General features: G+C 51.1%; 2 protein-coding genes across 2 annotated transcripts; one reads left to right on the top strand and one right to left on the bottom strand.

Moving 5' to 3' along the window:
- Positions 1 to 6610: 6610 nt before the first annotated feature.
- On the top strand, positions 6611 to 6832 carry PG997_014848 (uncharacterized protein; the record flags this gene model as incomplete). Its single annotated transcript, XM_066819162.1, has 1 exon — positions 6611 to 6832. The coding sequence occupies one exon, from the start codon at positions 6611 to 6613 to the stop codon at positions 6830 to 6832; it is 222 nt and encodes a 73-aa protein (XP_066661350.1).
- A 3500-nt stretch (positions 6833 to 10332) lies between these two features.
- PG997_014847 (60S ribosomal protein uL13) lies at positions 10333 to 11738 on the bottom strand. Its single transcript, XM_066819161.1, has 5 exons — positions 11447 to 11738; positions 11042 to 11177; positions 10685 to 10854; positions 10543 to 10661; positions 10333 to 10475 (listed from the first exon to the last, which is right to left on the bottom strand). The coding sequence occupies exons 1-5, from the start codon at positions 11465 to 11467 to the stop codon at positions 10337 to 10339; spliced, it is 585 nt and encodes a 194-aa protein (XP_066661349.1). The 5' UTR covers positions 11468 to 11738; the 3' UTR covers positions 10333 to 10336.
- Positions 11739 to 12383: the final 645 nt, after the last annotated feature.

Here is a 12383-nt window from a genome sequence, read left to right as displayed (position 1 = left end):
GACAAGGCCCTGGCTCTGACCGACCTGACGGATGGCCCGAAACGGGCGAAACTACGTAGTAGTAGGCAGGGCAGGAGGTCCCATGTGGGGTCTTGTCACGATGACGGACTCGGCCGGAGATACTATGATATAGGCATAGACGCTAGCGGCTTACACCTCCATGTGCCAATATGTGCTGTGAAGTAATTCGGTGACAGCAGAGGTTCGCCGCATACGCCATATTTCGGTATGCGCTATGTACCGTTGCGACCGACCCGGCTTGGGTACGAGCAAGCAAGCAAGCACAGCAACCCCCCACAAAGGGTCCAAACCGGGAAGAAAATAGGGTGGCTACACTTGCGTCGTGGTCCTTGCTTGTCCTTGTCCTTCTCCAAGCCAAGTGCGGAATGCGAGCAGGACAAGGACGACGACTACGATGCGCACCCCGGCCCGGACAGGAGCTCCCGCTGTGACCAATTGCGTCCATCTACATATCGGAGGAGGGTTGAGGGAGGGGATCAAACAAGTAGCTACGTTGCAGTCGGGATGAAGACGACTGCTTAATGAGATGAGAGATCGGCGGGAGGGCTACCCTGGGGCTCCGCCAGCTCCGCAGAGGAAGTGCGCGTACAAGGGGCGCTGTTGCCCTGAGTAATGCTATGGTAACAATAAAACCACAAACGACACCACGACGACATGGTTGGGCACCGGGGGTGGTACTGGTACTGTAGGTAGGTATGGATTCGTTGTCGTCAGGTACGAACCGCACCCTGGGACTTTCGGTTTTCTTTCTTTTTTTCCCCCATTCGCTAACCTCCGCATATCTCCAGATTTTCCCAGAGTTATAGGACGGAGAGAGAAAAGCCGGGCAATGGTGCAGCGCCAGTTTTTAGGAGGGGGTTAAGGGTAAGGGGAGGGGGCCGGCCCTCTTCGAATGACAAGACAACGCGGGGTGAGTGATGTTAGGGCGAGCAGACGCCGACAGAGCAGAGAGCAAATGTCAAAAAGGACGGGCTGATACGTGACCAGCAGACTAGCTGGCGGGCCTGCCCCCTATGACGGCGGTTGCATGCACACCTAATTGCAGCTTCCTCCGACTGACCAATCTGGGGGGCCGCTTGGCAGCAGGTTTTCAGCACATGGCGCCGTTATGATTCGGTTCTGGTCACATATTGGACGCGCAATAGCATGATGCTGTGGGCTGGGAAAAAATGCGGGACACGCTTATATACATAGCTCACACAGGCAGGTGGGCAGCTCCTCGGTAGCAAGCAAAGCCATTCAATCAAGGTGCTGACGGGGGACCTGGCGGAGAAGCGAGAAGAGAACTGGGGACGGGACTACTACAATACGTTAAGTCAAGAAGACCACACTGAAAAACAACGTCAGTCGGCCTTGTTGGGGGGTGTCATAGAGGCAGCTGACTGACTAAGTCACCAAGTAGCTCGCGATCTCTCCATCTTCCAAATCGAAAACACGAGGAGATCCGATGGGATTGACGGCGCTAGTGTTTCTATGTATATTCCTCATCGCCATCATGGTCGCCAGTCTCGCTTGCCACCCCGTGTTGCTTTTACCGTTTTGGTGACAACATCGACGCGCAACCCGATCGGGCGCAGGTCACCCTCGATCAGGGTCCCTCTTCCGGGGCTGGCTGCCGGAGCTTTTTTCTTTTTCAGGAACCCTTCGACCACATAGCGCACACAAACAAGACAAGCAGAGCAATCAATGCCAGGCTCAATGCTCCGAGACCAAGTCGTCGTGGCATTGTAACTTCGTGAACAGAAATAGCAACACCACCACCAGCACCACCACCAGCACACTGGATACTGTAAGACGTAGCAGCGACACACGTGCACACATCAGAGACGAGAAACATCGAAAACCCCCTACTAGCGTTTTTTTCTACGTCATGCCGCTTCAGGGCGTCGTCCCACCCACGTTCCCACCAATCGGAGCCCCAAGCGACGACGAGCCAACGCCAACAAGAGCAAGCCAGCAGCTGTAGCCGGCAGGCATCCCCGTGGTCTGGCTTTCCGACGCCGTTAGTGAACCATTGCGACGGGTGGGCGTCCGCGTTTCATGGATTGGATGCCCGGCCTTGTTCTTGTCTGGACATCTTATCCAGTCTTATTACCGTGTACTAACCTTCGAAACGGAACTAAGCCCCAGCTGCGTCCGTCTGTCGCACGCATCGATCGAGAAAGATCAACTCAACTCCCCTTGTCAGCTAGCAGGCGGGTGCATCTACCCTATCGATCTCTTATCTGGCCAAATCCACTGTTCCTGATTGATTAAATGAAGTATTAGTACGAAAACGTCGCTCGATGCGCGTCCCGGCTTCATTTCCCGCGTAGGCATGTTCCCGGGGATGGGGCGGAGTAAGGTCGGACTTGGGGTTTCCCGGAACGCCGTTTTCGCTGGAAATGGGTTCACTTCCACCCCCCTCTGTGTCTGATTACACAGAGAGATAAGAGACAGGGAGAGTGAAATGACCATTGCTGTTATCCTTTTCGCGCTCCCCAGCCCCAGACGAATCCCAGCCACCAATGGCAAGTGAGCCCATGTTCTCTATCCTTGGCACGCCCGCTCGCCCTGGAAGAGGTATGGATTGCGAATAGCTTCGCGTGCGCGTTCACCCCCCGCTGGCACGCTGCTGGTGGGGCCCTTTTGACAGAGTCTGATCCCGTTACGGAGTACCTAGCGCTGCAACCATGGGCGACAGGCCAGCACGACGTCGTGTCTGTTCCTGGCCACAACTCCCCCACTTGCCAGCTAGTTCCTAGGTACTTTACAAAGGAGACAATTGAACATAATCAGACCCCTCTGGAATGGTTATGTAAGTTAGTCAGCGCGTTGGTAAGTGTTTCCTCATGTAGATCCTATGGAGGAGAGAATCTGTAGGTAAAATAAGTCGGATTGCGCAGGAGTGCCCGAGGCTCCACGATCTTCAACGGTGGAGGCACGAATAACTTGGAAGTTCGAAACGGAGCCCGAGTCAGTCTCTGGGCCGGCCCACGAGAGAAGAAAACGGTGATCTTTTTCCCCCTCCCTCGACCTGCGGTTCGGCTCCGTTTGGCTCCGATTGACAGGATTGGGCGTTTTTTCCACCTGCCAATCCGACCAATCCCCATCCAGTGCCAGCCAATTCCATCTCGAGTCTGGAACGTCAAACCACTGATCTCCATGGGACCTCATGGCTAGAAAAGTTTAAATGCACACCGGTAGACAAGAAAAAAAAGGGAGTAGCATGTCGATCACCAAGAAAAAGGACATGTCCGCGCCGGAGTTTCTAGATTCCGCCCAGCGTCTGTCGTTCTTGGTACAGGGCCATCCCCAGACTAAAACGACAAATCCTCATCTCACAGAAGGATCTCTAACATGGAGTGGATATGTGCTCCCTTACGGCAACCTTCGCCCAGATGCGGCCGCACAGCTTAATATCGGCGATGGATATGAACAACGGCCTTGCGGAGGTGGCTGGGGCGGTTTTAGAGGTTGAGCCATGTGGGCGACACCGAATGAAATGAGACTCTACCATGTGCCCGGTTGTTGATATAGGGTATACCGGCCCCGAATGAAACCACCCCCTATAGGTTACCGGGATCAAGCATTTCCTGTCAAGTGCCGTTAGCTCGCACCTGGCCATTGGGACCCCATACCCGGTAAACAGCGTTATCTGGGGTAATCCCTACCCCTCCAAGCTATAATAAAGATCAGAACAGTCCAGTCAGTGAGTAATGTTGGTTCTGAGACTGCTGATCTCGACACTCATCACACAGAAAGGCCCCTGAGCATTCTGGAAATGCCCGACGAAGCTAACTACCGCAAGATCGTCAACCTTATATGCCAACCACGGCGATATTGCTACCTGCAAGGGCCTACTTTATGCATTAACCCCATGAAATGAATGGAATTTGATCAGATCGTCGTTTCCAGACCCAGGGGCGCTAACCTGAACCTTGCAAGAGGCATGTTGGGGAAAGAAAAGGGGCAGAGAGAAAGTCTGAGAAGCAGCATCCTTCCATGACATGGCAGTCTACCTGCTGATGACTGGCCGCTCTACTCTCCGCCGGAAACGGATACCACCGTCTCGGTCCTAATTCCCGAGCCGACATACTGGTCGGTATTGAAGAACCCACTTGATGGGGCTGACTGACTGCCGGATATTACGTATAAGATGGTATCAATGTGATCCAACGGCATCACGAGTTCAGGGTCTCTTCACTTTCTAGACATGAGGAGCTTCGTCAAAAGGCATATGCTACACGGTATAATTTCGCTATCGAGGATGGAAATGGAAATAGGCACCCGATCCTCGCTCCAGAGGTATGTACCTCTGATGGGGATTTGAGGCTTGTTTGATTGACAGGTCTCATATCCACGATAAGGCTTGGGTGGTGGTTCGATTAGGGGAAGCTTGTATATGGAAAAATAAAAGACATGAAATCGACACCAAGGCCCGTATCTGCGACATAAGCATTGATTAAATAACATGATGTGACTGTCACTCGAAATTCCAGACCACGAGGAGTGGACTGGACATCACCGTTGCCCCCGTGGGATGACGAAGTCAACTGAGGAACAGGTATTTAGGTGAGCGTGGAGGAGTGAATAGGAACGGGAACAACATGCCAATGGGGAACCATAATATCGCAATCACCATGAGTAGGGCGTCGGATGCTGCGGTTGATCCAATTCTGTCTTTAATTTGGGGTTTCCGCTTTCTTGACATCAAGTTCACGCTGGACTAGCGTTGAAGGGGAACAAGAGGCGAGAGAAGGAAGCGTACGGAGTAAATAGCGTTGACTTGAGTTGCCTCGTCGAGCTAAGCTGATTTTCGTTGTTGTTTCAGTGTATTGACCATTCTGGGAAGTTCTGTTCCGCGGGTCTTTTGGCGCGCCTCGTTGATACTTTCAAAGGCATCACTACATAACCCATTCGTAATCCATACGCTGTTTTGCCATTATATTTATCATTGGGCGATGCAGTAAAAGCCTCCCTTCTTACATGCCGCGATTAGGAAAAGGTTGCTCACGGTCGACTGGCTCCTTCCTCGTAGATCATCATTATCAGCGTATTGAGGTGATTAGTATGAGAACGTGAAGGGAGCAAAAGAGCTTTTCAAAGCTCTTAGCTTCCGACACCTACGTATGTATCTTATTTTAGTATTGGCAGCAGTTGTCATGGCTGAATGGCCCCCGAAATCTATCCGATTGGTCGTTTTTTACGACGGAAGAGACCTTCCTCTCTATATCTCCACCTCGTGTTTATGGATGATTAGCCTATCATGTCATGCATGGACGTTGACAGCAAGAGGCCGATGTATGTCGTCTCATGACTTGGCGAAGTAGATATATATAATGTAAGGTAAGCCACAATATGTCCCAGACCCGTTACACAAAGGCCTAAAGGGGGGGCAAGGAGGGGATAAAATGACCAAACACTGAGATGTATGACCAATTGCAACATCCACTCTATTCATGACACATAATTGTTAGGTCGATCACCACAACGACAAAGCCACCATAATCCCATCTTGCTCGACAGTCGCCGTTCGCCTGACCAAGAGTTGTACCAGGTGCGAAACCTGAATCTCCGTGGTTTCCCAACTTGGAATTTAAATGCCGAACCTGCCGGCAAAGACAGACTGAAAACGATTAAGTTACCCCAAGTCTCGTGTTGTACGACTGTTTGGGAGTAGAGCAGTTTTCGCACGATACGCCAGGTGCGAGAGCTTGGGATTGTATCCTGTAAGATCTAGAATACATATGTTGGTTCGCAGAGTGCTGCTCTTACTCAGAAAACCAAACTGGTACTTGACCCGGGATTTATTACCTGACAAGACCCTTCTTCGGGCTTTGAATACCAGCATTTCGTTGGGTGGCTTGTTTTGTTGAGCTGACATCAGATAACCCCCTTTCTCATCAGCGACAGGGTCTGGGAAAACAAAATTGACTGATGTGAGAGTACTCCTCGCATACTATGCGGTGCTATTCGGCGCACCGGCAAGTTGGTAGCCAATGTACTTCCATCATCAACATTGGCACGCCGACATCATAATCGTGGAACAACTTCGCGTCGATCCTTACCGGCGTAGTGAGTTCGACACACAGCACATGACCATGACCGGCCAGACACTGCCGTCTTCACTGAGTGGTAAGCCTTTCGTGCAACACACATGCGTTGACAGCAAACAGTAGGGATGATTTTGTCAGTTGGCTCAAACTGGAACCTCACGGCTTCGTCTTACATCACCGGTATTCCGCAGTTCGAGTTTCCGGCTGTATGGAGATGTCGCATCCTCCCATAAGGGTGAGAAATCTGTGGTGATGATCGTGGTGGTGCATGATAGGGGAAACTGGCCTGGAGGCGACGCAAAGTCATGCCGATGAGTAGTGCCATCCATGATATTATAAACGTACAGCGAGACTTGAGATGAGTAGCAGGCACCAAGACACAGAAGTTCCAAGTATATAAAGCCTGGCAATGACCGACTCTTCGCTTTTCCTCCACCATCATCGACAAACTCACCCAAAGCAACTAGGCCAACACAGCTTCACTAAGCAACGACCGAACCAAACAAGTTCCACTCCGCTACACACGAATCATCTGCTCTTTCTTCTTCAAAATGCAGTTCGTCACCATCTCCGCCATCGCTTTCCTCGCCGCTGGCGCCGTCGCCATGCCCAACGCCGCGGCCGACGAGCACACTCTCCAGGCTCGTTGCGCGGCCATCTTTCCGCTTGCAACGGCGGCCACGTCGTCGGGCAGACCAACTGCCGCTGCGAAGGCCAGAAGGAGAAGTGCGATGTCTGGACCTGCCCCGGAGAGGGAAAGAACACTGTCGTGAGTATACCCCCGTCAGCACCCCATATTTGCAAATACAGCATCTGCTAATATGAAACTTATACAGATGGTCTGTGGCCAGGAGGGCACTGGATGCATTTGGATTTAGTTGATGAGGGGATGTTTTCTCATCTCGCTGAATCGTCGCTCGCCACGTCCGGGTCAAATAGGGGTGTCTCCTTTCCACGGGGATTCAGGAGAAACCTGATGGCCACAGGTCTTTTTTGCACCCCTAAGCACATTTCCCTTCTCACATTCGTCTTTTGGGGCCCCCACCGTTGTATATCTACACGATACAATCAGTCGCTCTTTTATCCATATAAATTTACTAAAATACGTAGCCGGGCCGCACTCTGATATGTGAGCCTCTCCTTGAAATGCGCAAAGCTAGACCCGACATGAGCATATGTAATATAATGCCACTAAATAGACAGATCTTTCACATACGACCATATCCTGCTGAATACTAGGGATCCCGTCCGCTCTCCCATATATAAGCAGCAGAGAGCCGAATTAGTACTAGGGTCGGTGACGACCTGGGAATCCTCGGTGTTGTATGTTTTTTGTCTTTTGCCCCTTATACTTTCGGCTTGCCGGCTGTGAGGTGAATGCCCTTTTGACTAGGTTTGGTTTCTCCGCAAGCCCACCCGGCAGCCCGGCAAGCTTCATCGACAAACGGATAAGTGAAGATCTATTCATATTTCCGTTCTCATCCCGTTCCGGTGGTTTGTGTGGGTCACGACGCCCCACCTGCTGTAGGGTATACCGTTACCCATCAAGAGCCTAGCGGAAAGAAGGCCGTATTCAAGCAAAGGCTTTGAGCCGGACCATCTAGTTGGCTATGGTATCACCGTCATCATGGGCCATGGGCCTCATGGGTAGGTTTGGGTAGTCGAAAACTCTTATCCTGACCCAAGAGCCGGAGCCAGTCAAAACATGAGGATGAAGAGCGGTCAACGATCAGTGGATGCGAATATCTTCGATGGGGGATAGATTGGCGAATTTCAAGCAGGTTCGAAGGTTATAGTCCGAGCAGATAAGGTACTTGGTGGGTGGGTACGGGGAGATGATAGATGAAAGTGAGAGAATGTTACTAATAGCATATTGTATCACTTGATAGGCGAGAAACGAGCGAGGAGTAACAGACGTGAGGTTTGTCTGTACTTTGAGATACAGTATGTGCATTGGGTCAATTCATTGCATCACTCGCACCCTCAATGTCATTGCTGTTCAGCTATGTCTGGATTTTCCCAGACATCAAGAGTTAAGAGCTTCGCATGACTGACTGACACATACCTGACTGTATGCATATATGTACCTGGACGACAGTGGCGATAAGTCATCATCTCTCTATGGCAGAATGATCAAGTAGCAGAGATAGCAGTCTATGAACTCGAAACCAAAACACAGTTAAAAGAGAACATCTTATACATTTGGGCCTCCCCATATCATTCATTGACCGTCGGCACTGGAATCTTGACTTTAAATGGTTGAATTATCGTATCTCCAGGATGATTCGCTTGTTCGGCTGAGCTACCAGCGTGCGAGTCTATCAGGCGAGAGGGAATGCCCCTTCATAACATATGGTGCTTTGTTCAGGCGACTCAGATAATACAGTTATGGGCAAGCACTGCTATTAGCAAGCACTGTCGCCAGTTAATTCACGCTGATGGCCCTGCCGCACATGTCGCCGTATTGCCCCATTTAGTACCAAGCTCACACTGTGACCATGTGTTACGGCAATCTGCGATGAGCATTATCAGCACGATGTCGATTATAGTCTCTTCCACAGGATAGGGAGTCACACTACCGGCACCAGTAGAGGCTGGTTCAGCAGTGTAGCAGTGGCCAATGGAGGCCAAGAAATGCGTTCCTTATCATAAACATTTCATGTTAGCGCTTGTACATGACTTGAACTTACGATACACCAGTGTTTGGATTGACTGTTTACTATGTTATCACATTGGAAAGAAGCCTTGATCTGATGAGTGTGACTATTTTGACCCAAACTCCCTTTAAATCAATGCAGTCCAAATGGCTAGTATGACCTTTGATACTCCTTATCTCGAGATAAAATGTATTTTACAAATCGGAACGGATCCCTCACTTTCCAACGAAGTCCTGACCCGAACATTGCGACGTCTTTCCTGCTGGCTTAGTATCTTGAACCTTGCTTGTGTGCATCCCCAACTACCCGTGGGGGTCAGCGTCGTGGCCACCATCAACCGAATGACGCTCGGAAAATGTTGCTTGTCAATTGCTTTCTTGTCCGACCCTTCCTCTCTGTTGCATAATCGTGCTATGATAGTCAGTGGTTGCTAGCTCATTCCCTAAGCGTCTCTGTTCAGGTCGTCAATGTCCATGATATGCTTGTCATCGTCAACCGGCGCCGACTCCTCCCTGCCCCCATCTGGCTGGCTTCCAGTACTGTCTCCGATAGACTCAGAGCTCGCAAATCTCCCAGAAGCCCGCTTGGGCCGGAGAAGGAAAAGCTCCCCCTTTCCACAAGAGACCACGCTCAAAGCGACATGCCAAATGAGACGATAAATCAGGAAGTGGGAATCGGCAGAACATTCCAGGTGGCTACGGGCCATACCCATTATGAGTTGAGAGCATGGCTTGTAATATAGTGACACTTGTCGTTTCAGTGGGGTGCCCTCGCCATCCAGCAGCTACGCGCGATGTGCTGTTAAAGGGTCACAGGAAAACAGTTGAGAAGGACGAACAAGGCATAATCACTTGTGGGCATCCAGGGTCCATGAGCCGCATGTGCCGATCAACGCAGACTTAAGCCACCTAATTATGCCTACAGATCTCAATTGATCTGGCCAAAAACCCATGCAGTGGCACACCGTGGTGCTCGACCCAAACGATGGCAAGGTGGGCATTTAATTGACTGGAAATTACCGTAGCCGACGAGGCACAGCATGACGAGACAGTGGGATGTGTAAGAGGTTAAGAGGTTGGCGGCAGTAGACGACACGGAGCAAGCACATTGATGACATCACTCGGGGCGACATCACATCGAGCTGCAAGTGAAACGGAAAGGGTGTTACTGCTGTTCTCTCTATTTTCGCCAAACCAAAGTACGCCGATACCGTCGTTACCATCACATGCATTGACCCAAGACACACAAAACCCCTGTGCAGCTAGCTTTCGTTCAAGTTTTTGGTTCATTTCACATTTCGGAATCCTAGACTTCCTAGACGACGAATTTGACAATGAACACAGGTCCCTTCTCCTGAAGCCGGTGAACCAAATCCCCAACCCCTGTCGATGCGAACCAGGCTCTTTTGTCTGTTATCCACTCCGAGGAACCGTTGGGGTTCGCAAGGTGTGTTGCTGACAAAGAGGTAAAAGATGTCGATGAATGTCTTTCCCATGCCCTTCACGCCAGATCTAGTTTGCGAAGGTGACTCGTTTTGGTGATGTGTGATTGTGGATATTGCCCTTACCCCCGAAAATGCAAGAAGTACGAAGAACAAACAAGTCGTCAGACAACGAGAAATTAGTAACCGAAGTTCGTGAGAGCCTCGGCAGTCTTGTCGTCGACCTTGGCGTTCTTCTTGGCCTCGGACAGTTGTCGCTGGGCCAGCTTCTTGCGCTCGTAGTAGGCGGCGGACTTGGCCTTGCGGCGCTCCTCCAGTCTGTAAAGCATCGAGAGTCAGCCATGTACACCCTTTGGACTCAACCGGGGACACCAGTATAACATACCTCTCAACAACATCCTTGTACTTCCAGCCGTTCTCGTGGCTGAGACGGCCGACAAGGCAGTACTTGCGGCCGGGCTGCAGGCGCAGGACACGCAGAGCCTGGGGAACGACCATCTTCTTCTGGAGGTCGTAGGGGGAGGGACACCCTCAAAGACCTTGAGTCTCTGGAGAGCGGCGGCACCGCGGGCGGTCTTGTGGGGAATCATACCACGGACGGCCTTGTAGAAGATACGAGACGGGGCGCGGAAGTGGAAGGGACCACCACGGGTAGGGTTGTATCGCGTCATCTTGCGGAGGTAGGCGGCGTACTTGACTATAGGAGGATTCGGGTCAGTCTCGGAACCTGTGTTCATTTCGTGCATGGTCCCCCTCCTCATGACAGAATGTGCCATCGACCATGATCGTAGCAGCCTGTGTATCTTGTCCACAGACCATCTACGCACGGTCTGCGAGAAATCGAAGAAACCATCCATGATGATTGGGAAGTTGGAGAGACGTACGCTTGGCGCGGAAGAACTCGCCGGAGATGTTGAGGGCCTCGCAGCGGACGACAACAATCTTCTGACCGCTCAGAAGCTGCTTGGCGACAATCGAGGCCAGACGGCCAAGGAGATGGCCCTTGCCATCAATGACGACCTGTAGAAGTAAAGCATGTCAGTGGTCTATCCTGTTTCGCCCATCATGTGGTGTTCTGCTTGGCCGAGTATCGCGATGATTCCACCTCTTGCTCCCCTGAGTTCCGGCGTGATTCGATAATTGTGTGGCGCGGTCGATATCCAGCGCAGATCCGTGTCGTCGGTCCCGATCCAATTCGTGTCGATTGCAATTGCTCGCGTTCCAGGCCCGATCGCGATAGAGGCCAAGCGTACGTGGGGGATTGATTTGGAGGGGGAGTTATAACTTACGACAGACTCGAAGGACGACATCTTTTCCGGTCGGGTATGTGGGATTTGTGGAAAGAATAGAAAGAAAAGAGGAATCTGCTCGCAGTGCACACTTCAAAGAAAGATAGTGATCCTTTCCAGAAGCCTGTGTCTTACCTTGGGAGCCGGGAAATGTTATTCCTCGCTGGGCGATGTGGTTGCCGTAATGTTCACCTTGGGGAAGTGATTTGTTGATGGTCGCAACTAGACAATATCAAATGTGCGTAGAATTTTGGAGCGGTCCTGTTGGCAGGCTGGGGCAAGTGCGCAGGCAAAGATGAGCTAAGCCGATTGGGGGGCGGGTGGGGCTGGATCGCGGTCCCAGGCCACACAATGCCACACTCTAGGGTTTTTGACCTACGCTTTTGCAGGAGGTCTCAACTTATCAGCCGAAGTGCGCACCTGCGATAAGAGCGATTGATAAGCATAAGCCACCAGTGACCACGGGACCAGCAGACGGACTGCAGAACAAAGGCGGTGGGGCAGATCAGTCATCCTTCCAGTCATTCCAGTCATCCCATTTGATGAACTGGATCTACAATAGACCCGACCGACCACCAAAGGCCGGCAGATCTGGCTTAAGATCAATCACTCTGAATAATACACATGAATTATACGGTCGCTTTCACATTATTAAAATCGAACAAAACACATTGCCATTTATGTATGCATTGGTCACTGATTTGCAAGCGAGTAGAGCTGCAATCAACGGTAGTGTTAGGACATTCGTTCCTTGTGAGATTGATGAGATTGATGAGATTGATAAGATTGATGGAATTGATGTATCTGCCCTGAGCTGAGGTTGGCGTCAGATACCTTCGGGCCAGATCTGGCTACAATTTCATTGATGCGGGGAAATTCGTATTGTACAGTGCAGCATAAAACGCATTGTGGTACATCCCACGCCTGCCGTTCTGCC

The sequence above is a fragment of the Apiospora hydei genome, assembly GCF_038363865.1.
Source record: "Apiospora hydei strain CBS 114990 chromosome Unknown utg000010l_segment0_segment0, whole genome shotgun sequence".
In the NCBI taxonomy this organism is placed as follows: domain Eukaryota; kingdom Fungi; phylum Ascomycota; class Sordariomycetes; order Amphisphaeriales; family Apiosporaceae; genus Apiospora; species Apiospora hydei.
This window is presented reverse-complemented; position numbering and strand designations above follow the sequence as displayed.

Bases quoted from the DNA above. Each gene is read 5' to 3' on its own strand.
- PG997_014847 (XM_066819161.1), bottom strand. From the start codon at position 11,467: ATGTCGTCCTTCGAGTCTGTC. The intron at 11,178-11,446 runs GTAAGTTATAAC...TTACTTCTACAG, and splicing joins TGTCGTCCTTCGAGTCTGTC to GTCGTCATTGATGGCAAGGG. The intron at 10,855-11,041 runs GTACGTCTCTCC...ATCCTCCTATAG, and splicing joins CGAGTTCTTCCGCGCCAAGC to TCAAGTACGCCGCCTACCTC.